At 32.5% G+C, this 27,241-nt stretch overlaps 2 protein-coding genes across 6 annotated transcripts in view; both read left to right on the top strand.

Annotated features, from left to right (window-relative positions):
• LOC139529341 (protein draper-like) overlaps positions 1-27,241 on the top strand; it is a 194,142-nt gene that overhangs the window by 142,323 nt on the left and 24,578 nt on the right. The gene's annotated exons all lie outside the window — the stretch shown is intronic.
• LOC139529284 (neuroglian-like) overlaps positions 16,656-27,241 on the top strand; it is a 68,918-nt gene continuing 58,332 nt past the window's right edge. For all 5 annotated transcript variants that reach the window (XM_071325475.1, XM_071325477.1, XM_071325474.1 and 2 more), the window contains exons 1-9: positions 16,656-16,725; positions 19,928-19,994; positions 20,720-20,828; positions 22,351-22,727; positions 23,011-23,145; positions 23,626-23,728; positions 24,151-24,338; positions 24,730-24,867; positions 25,840-25,998. In XM_071325475.1, the coding sequence (XP_071181576.1) occupies positions 16,669-16,725; positions 19,928-19,994; positions 20,720-20,828; positions 22,351-22,727; positions 23,011-23,145; positions 23,626-23,728; positions 24,151-24,338; positions 24,730-24,867; positions 25,840-25,998 (1,333 nt within the window). In that variant the 5' untranslated portion in view covers positions 16,656-16,668. The remainder of the gene's footprint in view (positions 16,726-19,927; positions 19,995-20,719; positions 20,829-22,350; positions 22,728-23,010; positions 23,146-23,625; positions 23,729-24,150; positions 24,339-24,729; positions 24,868-25,839; positions 25,999-27,241) is intronic.

Here is a 27,241-nt window from a genome sequence, read left to right as displayed (position 1 = left end):
AAACAGAGATTTTTCCAACAGCAATGAGGCACAAGAGAATTCTTTAAACTAATAAGGGCTGAGACTGTCGACCAAGTATCAGCCATTGATAAAATTATTGAAGTTAAGGATATAACTACCAGGAATGGACCATGTGGAGATGAATTAGATGCATTGAATCATGATCTGAGCTTGAATTTGTTGTTTGAGGGATTTGATGAATTACAGAAGAGTACACCTAGTGATGTAATTGGCAGTGCTGAACCGAGTCAGACAATAGGGAAAAATATCGTCATTGATCGGGTGAGGGCAGCTACCATTACTGTTCCTTTGGTCATTAACAAGGTTGAAACCAAGGCAGTTATTGACACTGGAGCGGAGGTGACAGTTTTGAGTGAGGAACTGTATTCTAAAATTCCAAAAGACATGCGACCAGAACTGAAGAAGGCAACAAGGAATTTAGTGGTTGCAGAGGCTGGGAAGCATATGACAACAAGGGGAATCGCACAGATAGAGATGAAACTAGGAAATGAGATTTTCACATGGCCCATGTATGTAGCCCCAATTGGAGATAATGTATTGTTAGGATGTGACCTGATTGATGAAAAGGACATAACTATCAACTGCAAGAGGGGACTTCAATTAAATGGTGAGTGGATAGAATGCCAAACCACAAGACAAATAGATGGTATAGCTAGAGTTAGGATAAAAGAAGCAATTACCATACCAGCCAATTCTGAGATAATTATTGCTGGAGAGGGTTATGACACAGAAGGATTGTCCAGCCGGTATTCTATACTTGAACTAGTTGTTGAAGATAGTAGAAAAATTATGGTAGCAAGTACGCATGCAGACATGTGTGAATATATAGGAAATATTACAAGTGCAAGTTATAAGGGTAATCAGACGGACAAGGTCGATGTCCAAATGTTGCCTGAACTTTTGCAACATGCTACAGAAGATAATTTAAGTGTTACAGATGAAAATGTTCCAGTTACTGAAGAAATTGTAAATGTTATAGTTACAGAAGAGGATGGAAACATGTTCTGTCAGGAGGAAAAGATAAGTCAACTGAAAGAAGGTTTACATAAAACAGATTTAGACCAAATTACGAATGAATTTGAGAATGAGGAACATGTAACTCGAGATACACAAAAAGATTGGAGGAAACGAAAGAAAAGACGAAAAGTTGACACAGAAGCGAGATAGCAGAGGAGAACACAGAAGGAGCAAAGAACAGAAGAGGACAAAAAGAGACGAACCAATAATACAGTGAAGTTGTTGGAAAAGAAGACGTTGAAAATTTTAAAAAACATTTATTTATATTGAAAAGACACAAAACTAGACATTTGTTGATATTATTTATATGCATATTGTTTTGTATGCCGTTCGTACAATTTTATCATTATGTATACGTGTCATAGATCGTGGTAGGTTATTCGTGATTTAGACAAAAACAAATTTTCTTAATTTTAATATTCTATTGAGACAGCAGGTGCTTGTTTAAATTTTGTTCGATTGTATATATGATTTAATCTTTCGTAGTTATTTAAATTTCGAGACGAAATTCTATTTTTGACGGAGGGCAGTGTTGTGAACGTTAAATATCGCGGCAGTACCTTTTTGTAAACGTAACGTCGTTCCCGGCAAATTTGACAGTTGCCGATTTAACGTTACGAAATTCCGCCAACATGGGCGTTCGAATAACATCTTTGTTTTCTAGCTTGTTATGAATCCTACATTTCTTTAGTTACTTGTATTTACATGCTTTATATCGTTGAATCGGTGTCCAGACGTACGAAATTATGCTTGCTTTCTTTATAATTCATATGTATGTACGTACTGACAGTTATTTACATGATTTAACCTTGACCGGCAACGGACTATATTCTTACACGCAAGGATAAGGCGTGCTAAGTATTATAAAAACCGGATTTTTCTGATAACGAAACGAATTTGAACCAAGCTTGAAAGAATACAAGAGGTAATAACGCATACACGAAAAACACATTCAAACGTTTTAACATATTGTATTTCATTTACTTGTATTTATTATTATTGACAATAATAATCTCTGATACTTTTAAAAGTTGTTTAGTCATTATTTAATATCCAGAAACCAAAGATATTGTTTTAAATTAAAGATTGGCAACAATCTTTACAGGGTCCATAAATATATTCGGAGGTACTACAATTACATGAAGTAGGTGTATGTTCACTGATATTAACATCTTTACACAGTTGACTATAATTATACACAAATTTCCGGGTAGATTTTTTGTAAATATAACAAATAAGAGGTAGCTCAGTATTGTCAAAATATCCAGGAATTTGTTCTTTAACAGAATGGTCGTTAAATATACCGGCAATATTTACAAAATCAAAACCTTTATTGACATACTTTATTTTAATAAAATGTTTTTTATGATCTTCAGGGCGATCAATTTTGGGTAATAGTTTAGAATAACAATATTCCATAATAATTTGAACAATTTCATACTTAGGACTGCTATATGAAATTGTGTTGCAATCCTCCAAAATGTTATTTAACTTATTAACCGGTAATGAACAGAGTTTTCTTAACAGATAATGTCTGCCGTTGTTTTTTGAAATAGAAATTAGGTCCGAAATATTGGTATGATTGGTCCGAAATTTTCTTTGATAGCGATTTGTCCTACGACCGTGAGAACGGTTTTTACGAACAGTTTTAGAAACTATATCCAAAATGTTAACGCAATCGGTTCTAGATATATTACCAATTCCCATGATATTATCATCACGACCGAGAGGGTAGACTGTCTGTAATTTTTTAATCCAATTTAATTCAATTATTTTCCGTGATCGTACAAACTTTGAATGAGATTCACCAGGCTGCTTATTTACTACTTCTAAAGGTTGAACTGCTAAATATTTATAAAAGGATGGTTGTGCTTCTTAAGGTGTTGGTAAATGATACTTTTGAATTTATTGGGTCTTTTAAAACGATACAGATGTTCTTGAGTGCGTTTAGATAAATATCGTCCAGTTTCTCCTACGTACTGAATACCACATCCCGGTTTGTTTCATGTGAGTAAATAAATAATACTGTTAGTTCTTCAATATATCAGTTTCAAAATTCAAAGAAATGTGCGACCATTAAACGTGGACCTAACCGTATTGTTGGTGGAAAGACGGGGACATGTAAGTCATTTTTTGGCATGACACTTATCGATAGAAGGGTAACCACGATTTTTATTGTTAAAAATGTTAGCGATGGTAGTATTTTTAGATAACCGATTTTGAAGATTGAGACGTGTAGATACCCTTTGAACAAGTTTAGTATTTAATATTTTTCCATTTCTAAGCTTCATAATTGTTTTTTGTTAGTGAATTATATTATAAAGGAGCAAAGACTGGCGTCCAGAATATGAACCAGCATACAATAATTTAAGTTATGTAAAATAATCTAGCTAACATCAAATAAACCTGTGCGAATTTGAACATAACTTTCTTAAAACAATTGATTTAAAACCGGACAACTCAAGAAAATATAAACATGTCATTAACAATGCATAGACTACTGAGCTGATGGTACTTTGGGGACTATATCAACGGTATCGACCAATTGCTAGTAAAAATGAAAATACTAATTAATTTTCATGCGTGTAGGAAGGGCTTTTCTGGATTCACCTTCACCAGGAACGCTCAAAAGCCAAAAAATTGAATAGCCGATGATGCTTAAGTACCGAGCACGTGAAGAGCTAAAGGACCCAAAAGGACATACAAATATCATCCAAATCCATATCAGTCAACTTTGCCTAAGAAGTTTATTTATAATTTCTCGGACTATCTTTTACAGATATGATGTTAATCATGTTAGTACAGAAGCACAGACTTATGAGCGAGCAAATGGTACAATCGGAGATTAATAGTTCACCATGCAACAGCGGTATCGACACAGTGCAATACAAATGGAAATAAGGCTTGATAGAGTATGTGTCCAAAGCACTTTTCTAGATCGTCAGGAACGCTTCAAGTCAAATATTTTAAAGAGAAAGATTGAGAAGAACTGAAACGCGTGAAGAGCTATATGACCAAAATAAACTATAATAAAATACCAGGCTTTAAATTTGTACGTCAGACGCGCTTTTTGTCTACAATCAGTCACTCTCTAAAAGTTAAACAGGTAAAATAAAGTACCAAAAAGAAAATACAGGCTAAATGTACCTTTACTCAACTATGCCCATGGGAGTAGGTTCACATGTCTCTTAATAATTTATCAATGTATCAAAAGAATTGATTTAAGGTTTCTATGCTAGAAAAATCTCCATATACAGACGAAATGTACCTAAACTCATCTATGCGCATGGGGATGGGTTCATATGTTTCTAAATTATTTATCAATTTTTCAAAAGAATTAACTAAAGATACCTTTAGGAAAATCATGTCAGTATTTCTTACCATGGCATCTTAGCTGAGGTTACTATTCAACCAAAAGTGGCATCGACCACTTTATAAATAGTGTCAGGAAAGCTCAAAGCCAAGTATTTGAAAGCAAAGGATGTACAAAACCCGAAACAAATTAGGTGTTATATGACCAGAAATACGTACTTAAAAATAAAACCACAACATACTGAACTCCGAGAATAATTCAAAACGGAAAGTCCTTAACCAAATTGAAAAACACCAACAGTTGAAACCCACCAACCAAATGGATAACAACTGTCATATTCCCGACTTGGTATTGAACCTTGTTTTATAGTTGAACCTCTCACTTTTAAGACAGTCGTATTAAATTCATTTTATTGACAATGACTCGTGATTAAAACAAACATACATACGTACTGCTCTTCAACTTTGTACATGTTTGGCTTTATAAATATTTCGATATAAGCGTCATTTATGAGTCTTATGTAGACGAAACGCGCGTCTGGCGTACTAAATTATAATCCTGGTACCTTTGATAACTGTTTAAACCACTGGATCGATGCCACTACTGGTGGACGTTTCGTCCCCGAGGGTATCACCCGCCCAGTAGTCAACATTTCGGTGTTGACATGAATATCAATAATGTAGTCATTTTTATAAATTTCCTGTTTACAAAACTTTTAATTTTTCGAAAAACTTAGGATTTTTACTCCCGGTTTTTAGTGGAGTTCGTGTTGTTTCTTATTCATTATTTATAACTGTTGATTTAAATGTCCTTTGGTTTTTTAAGTCTTTGTTTACTCCTTGGTTTTGATTGTTATTGTCTTCTTATCCCATTGATAGATTACCTAAGCCGAATTTGGCACAACTTTTTGGAATTTGTGATCCTCAATGCTCTTCAACTTTGGACTTGTTTGGCTTTTTATATACATATTATAAATACTTCGATATGAGCGTCACTGATGAGTCTTACGTAGACGAAACGTGCGTCAGGCGTACTAAATTATAATCCTGGTACCTTTGATAACTATTTAAACCACTGGGTCGATGCCACTGCTGATGGACGTTTCGTCCCCGAGGGTATCACAAGACCAGTAGTCAACATTTCGGTGTTGACATGAATATCAATAATGTAGACATTTTTTTTTATAAATTTCCTGTTTACAAAACTTTTAGTTTTTCGAAAAACTAAAGATTTTCACTCCCGGTTTTTAGTGGAGTTCGCGTTGTTTCTTATTTATTATTTATAACTGTTGATGTAAATGTCCTTTGGTTTTTTGAGTCTTTGTTTACTCCTGGGTTTTAATATATTGTCTTCTTATCCTATTGATAGATTACCTTAATCGTATTTGGCACAACTTTTTGGAATTTTGGATCCTCAATGCTCTTCAACTTTGTACTTGTTTGGCTTTATAAATATTTCGATATGAGCGTCACTGGTGAGTCTCATGTAGACGAAACGCGCGTCTGGCGTACTAAATTATAATCCTGGTACCTTTGATAACTATTTAAACCACTGGGTCGATGCGACTGCTTGTGGACGTTTCGTCCCCTAGGGTATCACCAGCCCAGTAGTCAACATTTCGGTGTTGACATGAATATCAATAGTGTGGTCATTTTTATAAATTTACTGTTTACAAAACTTTGAATTTTTCGAAAACACTAAGGATTTCATTATTCCAGGCATAGATTACCTTAGCCGTATTTGGCACAACTTTTTGGAATTTTGGATCCTCAATGCTCTTCAACTTTGTACTTGTTTGGCGTTATAAATATTTCGATATGAGCTTCACTGATGAATCTTATGTAGACGAAGCGCGCGTCTGGCGTACTTTTTTAAAGGGAAATCACACTATTGTTTATACGCATCACTCTCGGCGCCGCTATAGTGTCGTGACTGTATTATGACGTCGCCGTTTTCGATTCCGTCGTCAAGGTTGCTAATTTATGAAATAGCGAGCCGCTCGAAGGGACGTTCCACTAAAGCCGGAGAAATGATAATAGACATATCATATATTTAACAACTGATATGTTGTACTAGCGAGTTTCTAGATTGTATTGGGGTTTATGGAATACAAAATAACGGGCAAATACTGCAGAATATAAGGCAAGAAAAAAAATTATAGAATGATGAGGTGCTAAAATATAAAGAATAAAAAATATTGGTAACACAAAATGAATATTAATAAATGAATGACCCTTTATCCAGACCATTATGATAAAAAGGATGTATCAATACAAAACACATAATCAAAACTAAGAACGTAGGAAATTCATAGCATATTTAATGTAACTTAGTATCCTCTCCGACCATTTCCTTCATAACGAACTCGGTGACATATACTTTTTTTTTTAAATTTTCTGATGTATATGTTCAATATCTAATTGAATTTCAAAAAACTCTATGGATGGGCCATTAGCTGATCTTGACCGTAGGTTCAAAAATGAAAATGCTACTCGAAACGGACAAAATGTATGGCAAAAAATAGCCGAAAGTGGTCATGATATGGCACAACTTTGGCAGCGTATCGGCGCGATGCGGTATGTAGGGTAAAGCGTATATTTTCGGGGGGGGGGGGGGATACGTATAGACCAAGAGTAACAGCATGTTAGCGTACAGCTTCCGAAATCTGTAGTTTTCTGTCCAAAAGAGGGTTGTAAATAAGAACAATGAGTTTCGACTTTCAGTTTTCTCATATCACATACATGAAACGTCATAACTATAGTCTTCTATACTACATGTATAAATAATTTATCAAACATCCCATTTCATATCAGTGTTTATTCGGCTTAGCCTGTCGACGACGAAATTCATATATCCTAGTTCTGAATATGCATAAACTTGCCACTGGACGTAAATGTGTGAAGTGCTATTTGAAATCGTTATTTATTTCACATGTGACGACAGAAATGATTCAAGTGTCGTTCATCTTTCCCAAATGTTCCTTTGATATATAACGTCTCTTAACACTGAGAAGTATGGGCAAGTTTGGATACAATACTCAAGCTTGATACGGTCTAAAGGATTGTGGTCAAATTTTTGACATATTATAGGTTTCTGACACAAAATAATTGTGGTCAAAGGTGTTAAAAATCTATTGTGCATGTTTTTTATAACTCAATTAATAGTTTTCATTATAAAACTTATGTACATAATTTTCTGAAGAAAACTCTTTAATTTGTTCATATTACACTGGTGGTAAGCGGATGGTCGTAACTAAAAGTTACGACCATCCGAAGATGGGAGACAACTCTAGGTATAAGTTTTTCTTTTCCGATTTTCGTGCACTAAAAGGTTCATTTGAACCAAACCGCTTGTCTCGTACATACTAGTCGGCAGTCCGGTGATATTAAAACCAAATTTGATGCCTTAAAACATTCCAATTTTCGTAAAATAGTCATTCAAAAATTCAAGCATGATGGTCGTAACTTTAAATGTGTGATTGTCGTAACTTCAACTATAACATTTTGGATGATGGTCGTAACCGACACAAGATGGTCGTAACTTTGAAAGATGACCGTAACTCGAGTATTTAGACAAACTTTTATTAATGTATTTTAATTGTAAAGGTAATAGACTCATATGTAATATATGATTTGCTACAAACAATCTTATTTGTTACTCTGGTAATGATATGCAGAAATTAAGCGAGAGAATTATTAAACATGCACATTTCTGATGGATTTCAAACGCTCATCATTTATAAGGAGCAACAGTGAAAACTAATCAACTCGCATTAAGCCAAAAAGTATGTTAGGGTTGAGAATTAATTTATTTTTTTCTGTATGTTAAGGCATGAAATTATTAAATGCACGTCTACTCCCTTATATTTGTTTTTAGTGTTTTTTTTATTTACGACTTTTTTATTTTTTTTTATCTCCAATCATGTCGGCAGATGAAATTATTAAACGCACAATTCTGAACAATCATCTTTAAATCATCTATTGCAGCTCTTATAAGTCTTTGAGTCTTTGAGTCTTTTTTACTCCTTGACTTTAAATTGTTATTGTCTTATAAACTATTGGCCTTCAAATATTCGTCTTTTGGTCGTTCATGAGGAAATAGAATCCACAAATGCACTTCTGAGTCAGGGTTGAGTTCAATATCGTAGCTGCTACGTAGTGCTACGTAGATTTTGACTTTTGATCATGTAGCTATATGTAACACAATTGTGTTTCATATCATTAATTATCCAGGAGTATTAATTAGGAAATTTATTAAAAAGGAATTAAACAATTCAATGACAATCATGTACGCTTTGGACACTTAATAACGATCTGTTCAAATATTATAGACATATAACCTGCAGCCAATAAATGACCATGTATACTGTGAAATAACATGTATCCTTCAGGGGTTAATTGCAGTTTGACAATTAACCACAGACAAGAATTATTCAACATCCAGACTAATACGTAACCGGCCATCAGCTATGGGCCGATGTTTTTGGACACTAGACTATATAAGATCCAGCTTTGGACTTGGACGAGGAGGACAGCTTGGTACAAGAGATTGGTACCGGAGATTCCGCCAAGGTCTCACCCCTCGCGGGTAGGCTGGAACATATGCGCTTAATATCCGAAGTACTCTAACAGGAACGAACAGTTATACCACTATACGATCACGTGCCCGTGTGAGATACTGAACATTCGAACAATTCTACTTTAAAGACAGTTGTGAACATTCGAACATTTGAACTTTAGAATCTTTCTTGACTTTGTAATTACGTAATAAAATATATTTAATCATTATTGACTTCGTCACATATAGACTAGTTGTTACATAGACATTGATAGCGGCTACGTAGCTGCTACGATTTTGAACTCAACCCAGGAATATTGTTGATATATACTTTACACTGCTACATGCACTGAATTTAAGAGTAAAATAAAATACTAGTTTGTAGCCAGGCTTAAGCTTGTAGCCAGGATAATGTTACAAGGACTTAGGTCAAACTAAATGTACTGCGGCAACTATTACATACAAATCCCGGTATGCAGGTTGAAAATCATGTGTAAGTTATATGTTTACATGGTATGAATGGCTACAAGCTACTCATGGACTTCGTCATTGGACATTACTGTGCACCTGATTATCAGCTTGATTTCACCAACAACAATATGACGTCTAAGCATCCAGGCTAAAAATAAAGCGTATGTTCTTTAACTCAGGTACGGACCTGCGAATTCTCGGGTATGCTCTAGTCTCGATAACGACCTTCATAACCTATCAATATTTTAAGCTTATTTTGACTCCTTATTAATGCTCTTTCGACTTAATGTATCATTCTTAAATTAAAGATTTTTAAAAATCAACTAGTAGGTACATCCTCAACGTTTATATTTTCAATAGATGCGAATTCCAAACGAAAAAAACTTTCGTGCTTTTTATTTCTAACTAAGAATTATCATAACCAGAGCTGTGTTTCTTTTTTTAAAATGAATTCTCCACTTTTGAAAAATTTACATTGTGAATAAATTTAACCGTTTACATTAATTCAACTATTTGCCTCTTTGTTGATTTTATACATAATATTTTCAGAATATATGACTGTTCATTTCATTTTTTATTGTTTCGTTCGATTCGTTCCAATTTTTTCTTTACAGGTATCCCTCTCTCCATTTATTTTTTATTATTTGGTGAAAACAACTTCACAAATATATAATATGATATATGATATATTCATATAACAAAAGACACGTTTAGAACTCTTGAATGGTTCGGTACAAGACATTTGAAAAATTTGGAATTTCAAATCGAACTTTAATCAAAATTCCCCCAAAACTAATATTTGAAAACTTTTAAAATTTTTGATTTGATAAGTGTTACACGCATTGAAATTGCTTTATTTTGCATTGTATGTAAAAAAAAAGAAAAAAATTCTTCAGAAATACATCATATAAAATACTAGTATTCATATAGTAAAAGAAACGTTTAAAACTCTTGACTTGCCTTATTCGGTCTTATTTATCTTAGTTACGACCATCCTCAATATTTTTGTTTTTGTAGTTACGTCCATCATGCTTGAATTTTTGAATGACTATTTTACGAAAATTGGAATGTTTTAAGGCATCAAATTTGGTTTTAATATCACCGGACTGCCGAATAGTATGTACGAGACAAGCGGTTTGGTTCAAATGAACCTTTTAGTGCACGAAAATCGGAAAAGAAAAACTTATCCCTAGAGTTGTCTCCCATCTCCGGATGGTCGTAACTTTTAGTTACGACCATCCGCTTACCACCAGTGATATTAAGAAGAAGTTTACTTTATTCCCCGACATAATTTCCGTATGCAAAGTGACCTCCGTGTGACCCTTCTCGTAAAAATCAGGTGATCGCAATACGCATGGATGTCCTTAAAATAAACTATTATCTGATTGTACATGTTAAAAACGTGCTCAATATCCATGCTTTTTTTGTTGATTGTTGACAAACAGATGACAATCGTTAAACTTCGGGTTCAAAATACGAACTTTAATTACCTGCCATATTTTCACAACCAGACTGACCGATTGAAACAAAAATTGGAATAACATTATTTTTCACCGGTCATTCGTTTATTATGACTTTAATGTCCGATATGTTGACGACGGACTGACAGACAGAGGTATACAATAATAAGTCCCGTAACCGGGCGTATAAAAATTCAACACGTACTATACATTTGGCTTTTCAAGTCTCCAACAAGAGAAATATTTAACACACACACACATGTATTTATGTAGAGTTATATACATGTCTCACAGAGTACTGCTAAACTGTAACAAACACATTAATGGTCTGTCTGTTGAAAGATATTCCACTCATATAGACAAATGTTTTGTGCTGAGGTTCATGTAAAGTTTTGCAAAAATCAAGAAAACAATGGGAAAAAAAAACACATAAAAAAAACAAGTAATAATAGTTCAGATGTAGGTTCAAGTTACAGATCACACAATGTGAATCACTGTCGACAGTGATATAGGGAGATTTTCGGACCCCGATGACGACCATGACTGAAAAGGACAACCAGTTTTTTTAATACAAAGGTAGCTGATTAACTCTTGATTCTTTGGTTCTTTAAAAAAAATTAGCCAACATGATATAGCAGAGAGTGCTTATATTGGCACACAAACTCAATCAATTATTTTCAAATTAACTATCATTAATCAGTATTAAATTTTGCCAAAATAGGTGCATTTACCACAATGAAAATTAAATGGGATAAAGAATATACATTAAAAAAAGAGGTGCACCAGCAGAAAATAGAAACCGCAGTCTTACTCTTAACTTCATCGGATCATAAAATCTAAACTCTTACCAGACTTTTTAATCTATCTAACAGTATAACTCAGACGTTTCTAAGTGTAACTCGAGCTTTAACTAGAATAAATATTCGAAATCAAAATTAAACTTGAACTTTAACTGAAAATTTAACTGGAACTCGAACTTAATTTGGTTCGATTATGGAGCGTTGTGTAATTACAGATATGTTAGCCAATTTTAAATTTCTTCCAAAAACGGTGTCATTGAGGTCTTTTTTTTAAGTGCGGAGTTTGTGGCTTCCTAAACACGGCATTTCAGGTTTTATCTTCCTGGTGAAAATGGACAAGTTAGTGAATTTATTCTGTTTGTAGTCTAAATGGAACGTGTTACTTTTCAGCCCAGGTACCCTCAATCTTCCGAAGTAGAAGGTTCTTAATCTGCAAGCCGTAAATTAATTCTTCATTAAAACATTCGTTTTTCCTATACAACAAATGCAATTAAAATTTTTAGATGACTTCAACTTTGACAATAACTTTATAATAAACTTTTGCTGTATGTTTAACAATGAATATTCAAAATAGGTATAGGAAGATGTTGTGACGCAACGTCAGATATTGCTACCATTTAGCGTAACAGAAAAATTGACGTTAATTTGGAAACGCGCACTATCAAATTTTTCCTGCTTTCCTTGTTGGGTAAATGCAAAGTATAACACACAAGTAGAAATGCCGTGACATTCTTCATCTAATACGATTTTATAATTTACATAGGATATTAACTGTTACTGCTGGTAATTATGTGTTCTTTGGAAATATTGCTGCATTTTATATTTAACCCGAGTATGATTTAAATCAAGCAGTTGTACAAGAGACAATACAATGGCTTAAATATTTATAATACTGAAGTTTTTTTACTTTTTGATTGTATAATAGATGTGTAGTTTGTAATATGTGCATCATTTCGTTTTGTTGAAAGCAGGACATTTACATTAAGTGGAGGAGGGAACCCGCAAATGCAGTTCATGCCGTCCCTAGCATATTACGGCGACGTCAAATACTGTTAACGGACAACCTTGCAAGACATTTTCATTAATCAGTATTTTTAAAAACAAGTCTGTAATCTTAATACAATTTGGTGTACCTACTTCAACTTTTAATGTACTTTTTATTGGTATAGAAATCAAAGCCGAAAAATATAAGCTATGAATCTTCACGAAATTAAATCTCTGTTTTTTGGCCGTAAAAGTTTGTTGAAGGTATGAAAGTTGAACTCGGACATTTCCGCAAGACATTTCAAAACTATTGTTTTGAATTGAATATGTGGCTCAATTTATTCATTACACTGAGTAAAAAACGATCGTGCTTACAATTTGATAAATTATTTGTCAAAATTATATTTTTTAACTGAAATGTTTCAAGTTTCCGAACAAAATTTCCCATGGGACATTTCCGAACATCATATTCATTTCAAAATGTCTATGCATATTTTTAATGGAGACAACCATGTAAACCAATACTGAAATATACAGGTCATAGAACATTCATGCAAAAATTTTAAGAGTTGCTTGAACATTTCGCGAATTTTTCGTGTATTATGTTTCGAGTTTGTTACATGGGACAACGCTTAGTAAACTTTTTTTCTGATAATCTGTGTCTTCCGAAGCCTATAAATATTCTATTTTTTATTTTTTCTGTATCTTAATGTGAAAATTTAAGAAGCAATCTTTATTTTCATATATAATTTGAAATATTTATTTCAGCATTTCTAAGAAAATTTCCCCGTTAAATATTTACTTAGCGCTATTTTTCGTGGTAGTAGCAATATCTAACGTTGCGTAGGTGTGAGTGCCAATGAATCAACTCTCCATCCAAATAACAATTTATAAAAGTAAACCATTATAGGTCAATGTACGGCCTTCAACACGGAGCCTTGGCTCACACCGAACAAAATACCTTGAAAAAATGTTATTAATATATTTTTTAGTGAAAAGGATTAACCCAATAGTTCAAAGCATTGCCAGAAAATGCTGCTATGCTAGCAACGTCGTTCTATAACGTTAAGAGAAAAAGTTGTAATTCCCGCCAAAAATCGATAACCCTGATTATTTCCGTTGTAGCGGATTTAAAACATCGGTGACCCCCCTTTTTTATTTATGCTTTTAAAATCTCCCCTGAAGCTGCAACTTATGCAGATGTTTGAAGGAAAAAACATTGGTAGATTTTTTCATTTCAAGAAAAATCTATAATAAATAGCAATTAAAAATGGCGGGAAATGTAAAAAGGCCTTAAAAAATAAGGAAACTGAGAAAAATAAAAGTGTATAAAGGTAAAAGTTACAAATTACTGTTTTAGTTAAACCAGTTAAACATCGGTTTTCAATAATTTTGCCTTCTTTTAGCATTTTAGAGCGCTATTTCTATATTTCGGTATATTATAACGCAATTCTTTACTTTTTGATGACGTCATATCTCGAAAACAACATCGGTGACCCCAAAATTTTTTGCGCCTAAAATATTGTAATAAGTAAGATCTGTCCACATGAAAAATTTCAATGAATTTTTATTAGTAGTATAAATAGTGTGATTTCCCTTTAATTGTAATCCAGGTACCTTTGATAACTATATAATAGGTTAAAATGTCAAAAATAGGGGTACAGCAGTAATCATTGTGTAATTATAGATTATCGTTGATCATCTAAACGAGATGGATTTTCACGCTTGAGCCGGTACGGCGAAATCGAAAAAAGCAATCGAGTTGAGATGACCAATGATAATCTGTTTATCGCTATTTTACCTATGAAGACGTTGTCAATTTCATTTAAATTTCGTGAGCAACGTCACATGCCTCCTTAATTTTTAGCAATAATTTTCCATCTCAAGCGACTAGCATGATATGAAAAATTATCACAAAAAAAGATCAAAGGAAAAATGCACAAAATAGCGATCATAGACTTAATCGCTATAAAAACAAACAAATATGTAACAAAGAAGAACTAAAAGGCATATATCAAATTTAACGAATTCATTTATTGCTTTTTATCATACGATTTTATCTATCTATGTTAAATCCACAAATAATGACTCGTTTATCTTTATAAACGGTATGCTTCTGAAGAGCTTCTTTCGATTTACATTTTTCAGGTGTGCACAACAAAAATATTTGAAAGCCAAGGATGAATATTAAAAAAAGTACTGATAACGTAAAGAGCTCAATTACCAAAAGGGGTCTACAAATAATTTCTAAATCCAGCTTTCTCTTAGTTTATAAATAATGTCTAACGGAGGAGATAGATGAGTCATTATTTGGCAAATAAAATTGTCAAAATACGGAAATCACTCAATGTCTCATACAGAAAGAAAAAAAAACATGTTACATAAACGGTTTCAAAATAAAAACTAAATCGCCAATATATACATCTCTGTTATCATCAGAATACAAGCACGCGAGTTTTGATAGATCTGAATTTGAATCAAATTGATTCAACCACATCTGTTTAAGAGAAATACACTAAACTTGATCCAAGCTCTCTTGTCCGATAGAACAAAAACAATTGTCATGAATCGTATTTTCTCTGAATAAAGGCAACAATAGTATACCGCTATTCGCTTTAAGTCAGTTCCAGCCACATAGGATGATGTACTGGGTTTTGACAAAAAGTAAGACATAAACTACAAAACATGGGATCCTTATATTATGAAAGATACAGCACAGAAAATAGAAATTGTTCAAAGACGAATAGCTAGATACATGTTGTTACAATAGAAAGTAAAATGACAAAAATACCAAACTCTAAGTAAGATTCAACCAGAAAGTCCATTATCATATATACTAGAACACATTTACAACAAACAACTCAGTGTCCACTTTGCAGGGATGGACTTGAGGATGACCTTCATTTCTTGTCAAATTTAAACTTAAGAGATTCATAGAAATATTCTCCTTTTCACTTCATTATTTGAGTACAATCATTTATCAATATAGGTGAACAAGAATTTTGTTGGCATAATCATGGTGCGAGACCATTTTTTTTTAAAGATACGACATCTCTATTTTAGATCTATAAACGAATTTCCATATAGTGATGGAACGAAATTTGAATTAAATAAAAGACACTTATCTACGTATATAAATAATTTGTTTATTAAAGTGTCACATTGTGATTGCAATAAAAATAATTCATACACAATATACATACATAATAAAACAACCAATATCCAGCCAAAAACTGACTTACGAGACACTATGTTATACCAAATACATATTTACAAATTAAAATAGCTATATGTCATTCCAGTTTCGTCCCATCTTTCATGTTAAACACAACAAATGTTCATACGGGCTTGGACTATGATATCAAGTTAACATAGATTAATTTTCGATCCTTTGAAAAATATTGGGGGGAAATCCTTTGCATAAAAACATGATAAATACATATATATATAAACAGTAAATTCGTAAAATCATAGAAAAAGTGGTCGAAATTTGGTAAGCCTGATTACATGTATACTTGATATTCGAAATATGTTTTTATCAATATAAAAATAGACCAATGATTTTGATTTTTTTTTAATAAACACTACCATAGATAAACTAGTGTACCGGTCGTGATTATGAATAAGAGGCATACGAACTAATATTATTAAACTGCAATTTATCATGAATTTTGCTATCATGATGAAAAGATTGGATGACTCTACTGGTACATAATTGCCTTAATTTTCGACAGATATTTTGTTCACATTTACATTTTTCCAGTACATCCGCATTTTATTAAAGAAACTTACTTAAAGTTGTATGTATCCCTTTGTGACAGAATGCATGTATTAAACAGTATTTTAAATAAAATCAAAGTAAGAGAAGCATACAAAAATGGTCAAGGTGGTCTATTTTTGCCTGATTGGTCTTTCTATATTTGGAGATAAAATTTTAAATAATTATTTATATACTTTGAATAGTGGCGGGTAATCAAAGGGAGCTCACTTACTTTATCGGAATACATCTAGATTCTATATTAATCAGAGAACTTCCGAATGGTCTATGACAAACGGTGACCTAATTTACGAAAATGGCGACCTGAAGCTCAGGTGTTTACAGGTAAGAGAGATGTACTTGCAAACGATCTGTAGGCTTTATTTTGATCGTTACAGCTAAGCTAACACTTCCAATAAATTAATACTCTTTTTATTAACATGAATTGTTTGATTTCTAAACAGTTTTCTTCAAAAATTAGAAAAACAGATAGGTGTTCACTTCCGGTATTTACCTTTATGTAAAAACATTCGAATTTTGAAAATTTCTGTATGTTGTTGGGTTTTCATAGCCTAATAATTTCATTGGCTATGTATGTGTTCATGTAAAATGACAAATTTAAGCGATTTTGCATACAGGTAATCATAACTAAATTGTCCTTTTAGTTTTATACTTTGCTTGTCCAAATACCTCAAAATCATAATAATTATAAACATGATCAACAAATTTTTACATTTTAGAACTATCCCATTTATATACAGGGCTCACGCTACCAGGCGACTTGGGCGAAGAAGTCGCTTTCCCGACCGTCACTTCGCTTTCCCCGACCCCCAAAAGCGAAAACAAGTCGCCCTGTTCTTGACGATACTCCCTTTCAGTCGCTTCCGTCATCGGACATTTTCAGTTTTTACCAAGTTGATGAAACATCAATTTTTTATTGATAATTAAAGAAATTTAGACATAAACGATTCATTATCTTAAGTAAAGAGGTTGAAGCATTGTCTTTGCAGTGTGTAGCAGGTTTTTTGATAAAAATACAACTTTTTATCACTTCGTGCATTTCCGCAAGTTCCGGTGCTTGTTACTCGAAAACGTACATCAACCTAAATTTCAGCGGCAAAATAAGTTTGTTACTTCATTTAAACGTGATAAAAGTTGCCTCCAGTAAATGTTTTATCCATTTATTGCATTAAAAACATCATGTTCCTTTACAAATAACTTGTCAAACATTGTTTATTTTTGTAAATTTTCTTGCATTCGTCCGCCATTGACCGATTTCTAAATTACGGATCTGAACCGGACCAGCTATGACTGAAATTCGTATGTTTACAATAATTACTACGGACGCACAGATGGAACAGCTGACAGAAGAATATTGATCTCAAAGGGGAAAATTACGTATTCCACATGCATTAAGAGACTTTTGGTTACATCTAATTGATTGGTGTATATAATTACCTATATTTTTTATGGATTGTTTCAAAGTTGCTTAACTCTGAGACTATTAATTATATTATGGCCCAGCTTAATAACTTTTTTTTTGAGAAACACTGAATTTCATACACAAGATAGATTTGAATTAAATTGTAATTGATATATTATAATTTCTTTACATTTTTAAAATAAAACAAATATTTTTTTTAGTGCTAGATATTAAATATTTAGTTGGTAGTTTCTCTCAAGAACCTTAGTAAAACTTAAACACTTTTAATTTGAAATGTTACTTTAATTGTATACTCAGATATGAATTGAATAATATAAAAAGAACATTATTTATGACCCTTTATACTATTGTAATATCCAAACATTGTAGCGCACCGCGCGAATGAGCACTTCTCTTTCAAATCTCACCACTTCTCCCTATCAGTTTCAAAAAGAGAAGTCACTTCTCCCTATAATTCTGAAGTAGTGTGAGCCCTGATATATATATAGTACTTTAAAAATAATCTTAAAAAATACAAGTGAAAACAACTCTGTTTCTACCTGCTGTTCCTAATTGGAAGGAAATACGAAGAAGAAGAAGAAGAACGTATTTACACTTTTGGTATTTAAGTTAATTTTGTCTCCATGGCTGAGTTTACTTGTAACACTAAATTAACTTTACTGACTCTAATCTCTATTTAGAGTTAACCCCTCTTTAATATCGCACTTCCAACCCTCACTAAGCCAAGTTAAACCCTTCAATGATGTCAAGCCAATCAGATGGCCTTACCCTAGAGTTAATTAGAGTTGTTCCGAATAAAAACTCGAGTGCGTTCATATGATACTCTTGAAATGCTGAAGTGGACTCTAGCTATATAAAGAGTTTCAAGTAATCTATGCCCAATTGACCCTAGATCTGCTCCTTTTAAAAATCTGATGTCATGCAACAATCACTTTTTATTATGTACATGTATTATGATGCCAAATTGACTTTAAATATGTGCTGATTTGACAGTATTGAGGGTGGTAAAGGGGGTGCTTGCACAGGAAAAACGTGAAATAAGACATAATATCATGTTGAACATGAAATAATTTCTATCACGAACGTTGCACGAAAAATATAAATACTTGGATGTGAACCTTTTGTGACTGAGTCACTGTCTTCTTATATAAATATTAACTCTCTGTTTGATTTGATAATCCTCATTTAGTATACACATTTTTTATATAATTGGTTTATGGTTTTTGAAAAAGTATTTCTTGGCGATCCCTGAACTTAAGTGTTTGAATTTTATTTGAAAAATACAGACCACGCAAAATAAGCATTTGAAAAAACATGTTGAACGTGCAATAAAAAAATGGCGATCATGGTGCACAAAAATAACCCTTTACCACCCTCAGTATTGTGTAGATGAGGATTTGACCTGTACCACAGACAAGTAAAAACTACAATTTTCAGCATTTAAAAGAACTTATCCTTGTCAAATGTTTTCATGTTGGTCATGTTGGTTAATTGATGAACGTGTTTTATTGTTATAAACAGAAATATGTTGTAATTTTATTAATAAAAGTCATTTTTTAATATAGATCTTTTAATAACATGATTATATTATTTTCCTGTTATGTTAGCGCAAAAGTACATACATGTACATGTTCATGGAATGTTGGCCAAATGAAAGATATTTGCAGTACAGATGAAATGCCAATTGGTGCACAACCAAGCTTAAAGAAAACAGACAATTGAGATATTTTCATGAATATAGTTACATCATGTACATCATGAACATGAGTCAAAGTCTTAAAAGACCATAATTAATGACAAATAGATTTTAAAAAAAAGAAGAAAATGAGACTTTTTCACATTTATATAAATTTTAAAATCTGAATGTAACTCTACATAAAAACAAAATTACCCCTACGGTGAGGCTACCAGTCAATAAGTTAACACTTGTATGTTTTTCCCCTACAATGTCATGAATGTAGCTCGAAATTTAAAAAAAAAACATGCACTTAATTTTTTCAAAAAATAATAGCCTTTTAAATGTTCTCCCTATGTACAATGTATGTATGTATATATATAAAGTCATTGTTACCATGTTAACTTAATAATTTGATTGTTTTGTAGATTGAAATCATGAGGTTCCTTCTCATCTGTCTTGTTTTGACGGCTATAATTGTAACAGTATCTTCTGGTAAGCTACTCCTATTGTTACATGTATAATCAGTATATATACATGTATATACTTAAGAAGAAAAAAAAAACAAGTATTGTAAATTCTATGTGGATCTCATTGGGGTCTAAGTGTGACGCGGGATTGCTGATTTTTTGTAAGCGTGACACGTGAAAGTCAAATTATTGTGTCGTGAAAACAGGAAATGAGGTCTTGCGGGACCCAGGAAATGACAAAAAAATGAGAATTGCTTACGTATATAGTGTAAGCGTGATACAGGAATCTGACAAAACAATAAGCGGGATCTGGGATCGGAACCCCCAATGAGACCCCCTTCTATGTGTCATTATATATGTAACAATCAATGTATGTGGTATTGTATCAGCTATCCATAATGGTATTGATATCAGTCACGCACTCCAGACAGCCTTTACCAACCTACCAGAAAGTCATCTGTTTTTAAGTTACTTTATTTATATAATATCCCAAAATTTGATATTACTAATAATTATTATGAGACACATTATGAAATAAATATCATTAAAACTGGGTCTAAACATTGAAGGTGACATGTATGAAAATATTTAAAGGAAGTATGTTGAGATTTCTGCAATTGGTTTTCTTTGTAAATTCTACGCCTACGTTGTAAATTTAAGATTATCATATGATTGTCAGTTTAAATACCGTTTACTGTAAAATTACATACATTTTCATGTTCTTAATCATGTTTCATATTTTTATTTTAGTACCAAACAGACCTCCAGCTATTTATATACAGCCTCCTTTTGATGTTTATTACAAGACAGGAGAAACAGTAGAAATGCAATGCGTTGCTGATGGTGTTCCAAACCCTATGTAAATATTGGTAGCATGTAAACATTTGACACATAGACACACAATTACCTATCATCTAACATACATTTTCAAACCGTTATCATGGTTATATCAGGGTTAATAATAGAGGAGCCATGCTTTTGGAATCTTGAAAATAAGTTTAATAATTAACAGATGATCTCTATCAATATTAAAAAGATGTGAAGTGTTTTAATTAATCTTTATTTTCAAAATTCTCGAAATCATTATTCCAGTATAACATACACTGTTTTAAAATAATCAAGGTTTGTTTTATCTGAGTGTAGAAAACATCATCCCATTTTATTTAAGGAAGTTATTTAAAAATCTTACTTTACCCTATTTTGTTTTGACCAGAAAACTTAAATGATGAGTTGAGAATTAAATAAAATTTAATACGGAAAGTGGGAATGTGTCAAAGAGACAACAACAGGAACAAAGAGCAGACAACAGCTATTATCGCACCGCGGGTAAAATATCACGTTGTGATTGGTTTAACGCCTCCCTATGAGACTGTATGGGGTTAGTAAATTTCATAGGGGGTTCATGACGCGTTAATGGTGACGTCATTTATTAATGTTGTTCTGTTTCGTTGTTTATTTTTCAACAAAACGCAGCAGAAAAGGTCCAGCGTGCGCTAAATTCGTTATACGGTTAACTACTAACCCCCTACGGATCCATAGAGGGTGAATAAAATTCATAGGGGACTCGGCCTCCGGCCTCACCCCCTATGGATTTTACTAACCCTCTATAAATCCGTATGGGGTCAGTAGCGAACCATATAACTTATAATAGCCACCAATGGGTCTTCAAATAATTGCAGCGAGAAACTACCGCTTTAGGAGGCGTGCTTCAGCTGGCCCCAAAACAAAAATGTATACTAGTTCAGTGATAATGGACGTCATACTAAACTCAAAAATATACACAAGAAACTAAAACAACAAATACAAGAGTGAAGACTAACAAAGACCAGAGGCTCCTGACTTTGGACAGGCGCAAAAATGCAGCGGTGTTAAACATGTTTTTTGAGATCTCAACCCTCTCCCTATATTACTTGATTTATTTCACTTGACTGGGCGGAGTTAAAACGGTTCGCTCATCATTGACCAGTCCATCTACTGATAAGTGTTTTGGGATAAACTCATCAATGAAGTGTCCAGTTATGGTCATTGTTAATTCGTTTGGTGACACTGAGAGGTGATTAGAAATCAGTGATAATTATAACGGCAATCATCCTTATCACACACATCTTCAAATAGACTGTCCTTATGTAAATTAAAACGTAAGCTCCGCCCGATCAGTTGAAATAGTATTGGTAATACCTCTAGCCAATTTAGAAAAACAAACACACAACACACACAGTAAAAGTCAGTTCAAAAGAAGTCCAAGCTTGAGTCTGTTGTCAGAATAAGTAACAAAAAAAACAGTATGTTGATAGTGTTTTAATTACAAAAATAACTTAATAGTATTTACATTTAAAAGTGCCTCTTATTCAAAATAACTTGTATTTACATATTAATTTCAGATACCGATGGACAAGTAATAAAGTTGAGTTCAACCCTAGCGGTAATAATGATCGTGTAGTCCAGCTATTCGATTCAGGAACTTTGGTTTTTAATAGACCAGAAGACAAAGATGAAGGAATATTCCAATGTAATGCCATAAATGAACATGGCACATCAACAACAATCAATGTTAATTTGAGGCAAGCTATGTTGGAAAAATTCCCTTACGGTGCAGACACATCCAGAGTTGTAACTCGGGGACATTCCGTTAAGCTTCCTTGTATTCCACCAACAAGTATACCCAAAGCTGAAATAAGATGGGTTCTGAAAGATACCAAACCTGGTGGAAGAATTGAAGCTATTAATTTTAATAACAGAATTACAATGGATTTAGAAGGTAAGAAAAGGAACTTTTTCTGAAATGTATATATAAACATGTGTAAATAAATGGTCTGTTTCTTGTATGGTAAAAAGCTATGGAAAGCCAAAGTGTTCAGAATGATCAAGATCTATTTTACATATTGATGTTATCATATACAGGTGTTATCTGAAAGTCAAAGTAATGGAAAAAGAGTATAAAACCAGTTAAAAATTGTTTATAACCTAGCTGCCAGGGTTTTAAGGTATTAAAGTTTGTATGTAATTGTTTACTTGTGTAAATCTATTCTTGTCTTTTGCAGGAAATCTATACATCACAGCAGTCAAGCAGTCTGATTTTCAGAACGGTAGAAGCTATGTGTGTATGGCAATCAATTATTTCATGAGACAAAATACATATGCCCCAGGAATTGTTATACAGCCTGTAGGAAGCTCAGGTATGTATAAATATGTATGTTCAAGGTTTTATTAGAAAGTCTGGTTATATAAATACTTATGCTCCTTGCTATAGGAAAATGTAGGAAGCTCAGTTATTTGCAAAAAACACATGTTTCAGCATTTGTAAAATATTGTCTTGTCTTGTAATACAACCGTTATGATGTTGAGGTATATATGTTCACCTTTAAACTCAAGGTCTTTTTAAGAGCTACATCAGACAGATTCAAATGATAGGGTATGGTGTGGAGGATATTATCATGACCATTATTTTTTTGGATTTTATAATGCTAAAACAAATGAATAATATTGGAATAGAAGTCCCCTAAAAATTCTTGAAGCAGCAAAGCAGTGTTTTACTTTGTTGATGCGATAATGATATTATTGTTATTACAGGTACAGACGATACTGAACGTTCCTTCTCATAACATATATTTATATAATGACTTGTTCATGAAATAATGTTATGTTTGTTATTACAGGTACAGATGATACTGTTCCGCCTCACTACTTGTGGGCCACACCATCTGAAATCTTTGGTCTCCTTGGAGAATCTCTGAGAATAAAATGTATATATGGTGGAAAGTAAGTATCATTTGGCACATGGTATCAATGCTGTATTTTAATTTTGTCATAATAGGTATAGTTCATGTTTCAATTAGTTAACTCAGTATAGAAAATCTATTGCTTGGTACAATGTAAGGGGTTTTTAGGTCTATCAGGTACAGGTAGTTATTTTTTAAGCCGTTTATAATGCAAGTTTAAATTTTGCAATCATCATATCATATGGCAGTTGTTTGCCAATCCTAAGATACTTCTGATTTTCTTAAATATGTCACTAGTCAATAGATATTTTAGAAATGAACACCAATGTTTACTTTTTGCAACAATGCATGGGGATCTTAAGAAAAATATGAAGTTGTTAGTAGATTGTTTGCCTTGTGGTAAAGTGCTAATATTACACTCAAATTCCAAATGCCAGTGTTAAATTAAATTCTCCATTACAGCCCTACTCCAGAGGTTCATTGGGAGAGTGACACTGGTAGGATTCCAGATAATCGTCGTACAATGTCTCAGGGAGGTCAAGAACTGCTTATATCACAACTTAGAAACGAGGACCGCGGACAATATATTTGTTTTACTACTAGTTCAAGTGGCCAACGAGAACAAAGAAATATCAATATTATTTTAAAATGTGAGTAAAATAGTTAAATCATATTCATTAAGAATAATTAGTGTTAGTGCTCAGGGACTTGTAGATTCATGACATTTCTCTTCCATGGACAAAAATTCACGAAAGATTAGCTGGTATAAATGTTGTATTTAGCTCTCATCTTTTCAAGATGGAATTAGTTTCAATTTGATGCATATATACTTATATTAGGGATGCCAACTTAGTGAGGAATTTGGTAGAAAATTAAATGCATGCTAAATAGGATGTACATATTTACTTATGTGAAATACTCCTTTAACCATGATTGAAAAAAAAGATGTATTGTACAAAGTAAAGAAAGGAACATTTAGGTTTGCTTATATATGTCTATTAGCATGATTAGTAAGTAATTGGGAACACATTTTATTTATAGCAAAACCTTATTGGGCTGAAGGAGGAGAACCTAAAGACATAGAAACCAGTATAGGAGCCTCAGCGACATTCTACTGTAATGCTTCAGGAGATCCACAGCCTGAACTGGAATGGTATATAAATGGTGTCAGACTTAAAGGTATACAAAACATTTTTGTCCACTACCTATGGATTTGAATGGGACTTCTGGTTTTCTATCTGTCCATCCATCAATAAAAAAAAATCAGTTTTTCACACTTTTTTTTCTTCTTGCTGGAAGATAACGATTTGATGTTTAGTGAACTGTATTATGATTACTAGTTACACATCAAGGTCAAATTTTGTTCTGGTCTGACAGTTTTGTGCAGAGTTATGGTCCTTGGACTTGAAAAATTCACCCAAATAATCAATTTTCCTCAATTATTTTGGTCATGCTTGAAGACATTGATTTGATAATTGGTGTACTGTTTTATCATAAGTTACAGTCAAGTTCAATTTTTATGGTCTGACATTTTGATGTAGAGTTATGGTCCTTGAACTGAGAAAATTCACTCAAATAATCAATTTTCTACATTTTCCTTGGTATTGCATAAAGGTACTGGCTTGATATTTGTTTCATGTTTAATTTACACCATGACAAATTAGAGATCAAGTGAGCATTTTGTTCCAGTACATTGAATTTTGTCTCATTATTAACGATCATATACCACATCTTATTTTTATCTTTAAGGTATATAATACTGCAATGTTTTGTTCTAAATAGTCTGAATATGGCAAGATTGTGTCAATACTTATATAATTATAGGAAATTATTTCTTTCCAACATTCAAATTGTTTTTTAAGATAAAAATAAATGAAAGATCAAAACTATTGCAGTGTCCACTGAGTGCTCACACTGCTTTAACTTTCTTAGCGCAGTAGGGTGATATAAAAAATAAATAAAAAAATATTGTTAGAAACTAAGTACACATGGGCTGTTGTCAAGGTTAACAAGTTTGATAATGTACAGGCTCAAGTGAGAAAATCAATCTCTTTGAGATAACCAACATTTTATAATTATATCAGATTAAATGAAATATTCTGTTAATTGTCATACAAGTACATGATTTTAATATTTTGTTTATTTTTACAGATTCTCAGCATCCAACTGTAAAATCTTCCAGATTTTTGAAACCAGATGACCACAATATAACAATAATAAACTTAGAGAAAGCTGATGTGATGGTTATACAGTGTAATGCCTCCAATATCTATGGTTATGTTTATGCTGACTTTTATCTTAATGTACTAAGTAAGTAAATCAAAGAACTAGAATGAGTTTCACAAAAAAAATCTCATGACTAAAATTGATAGTAAGTATACTTAATTGTGTTTAAATACTAATGATCAACTTTAGTCATAAGCATTTTTGTAAAATTCATTCCATTAAGGGATTAATTTGTCTTATAATTAGGATATATTAATATTGTATAAAAAAAAAATGGTTGGCATCAGTTGGCAGTTACATTAATGGAATACAAATTTATGTCTGTTAATATTCAGATATAATATTATCATGTCATTTTAATGCATCTGAGAGAATACACAATAATGTCATACATTTTAAAATTGTTACATGACTTATTTGTGTTATTTCAGACCATTAGTTGTGATATTGATACCCAGGAAATTTGTGGTATAATCCAAACAACATAACAAAATAGTTCTGCTTTAAAATTTAAATCTGTAATTGTGATTCTTAAAGGAATAAAACATGTTTAAGCAGTATAATCTGTGTGTGTGTGTCACTGTTGTCCTTATTTGTATATATAGTTCAATGTTTAGTTTGTTATTCATCAGGTCATTTATTTCATTCATGCACTTTTTGTTTCATCATACTTGTTATGATGTATGACTGAGACTGACAACAATTCCAAAACACGTTACTGCACACATGAATGTGTCAGCTAGAATAAAAGTATTCTAGCATGCATACAGGATAATCAATGTATGACTTATAGATAAATGTTTTTGGTATTCATTTACTGCTTAACAGCCTTAAATACCTGATGCTTTGAAGCTGAAACAATATTTACAGGTATGTTTATTTTGAAAAAGGTTAATGTACAGTCTACAAATATAGTTTTATTCAGTAAAACTTATATGGATCAGTATAAATATGAAAGATTTATCCTAAAAATCTACGAGATTCCAATAAGGCTTTTAAAAATGTGTGCGTTATCTATTACAATTATAGGACAAGCTTATTTATCAGATATCAGAATGCAAGTTGTTATTGTTGTGATAGTTACCTTGCTATAATTTCTGTATTCCCAATCTTGATCATTCAAATATGTTGAGAGATTATATTTTTATGCCCCACCTATGATGGTAGAGGGCATTATGTGTTTTGGTCTGTGGGTCCGTTTGTTTGTCCATTCATTCGTACATCCGTCTGTCCTGATAGTCAAGGTAGTTTTTGATGAAGTTGAAGTCCTATTAACTTGAAACTTAGTAACATGTTCCCTGTGATATGATTTTTCTAATTTTAATGC

The sequence above is a fragment of the Mytilus edulis genome, chromosome 1, assembly GCF_963676685.1.
Source record: "Mytilus edulis chromosome 1, xbMytEdul2.2, whole genome shotgun sequence".
Lineage (NCBI taxonomy): Eukaryota > Metazoa > Mollusca > Bivalvia > Mytilida > Mytilidae > Mytilus > Mytilus edulis.
Note: the sequence above shows the minus strand (reverse complement) of the source record. Positions and strands in the feature narration are given on the sequence as shown.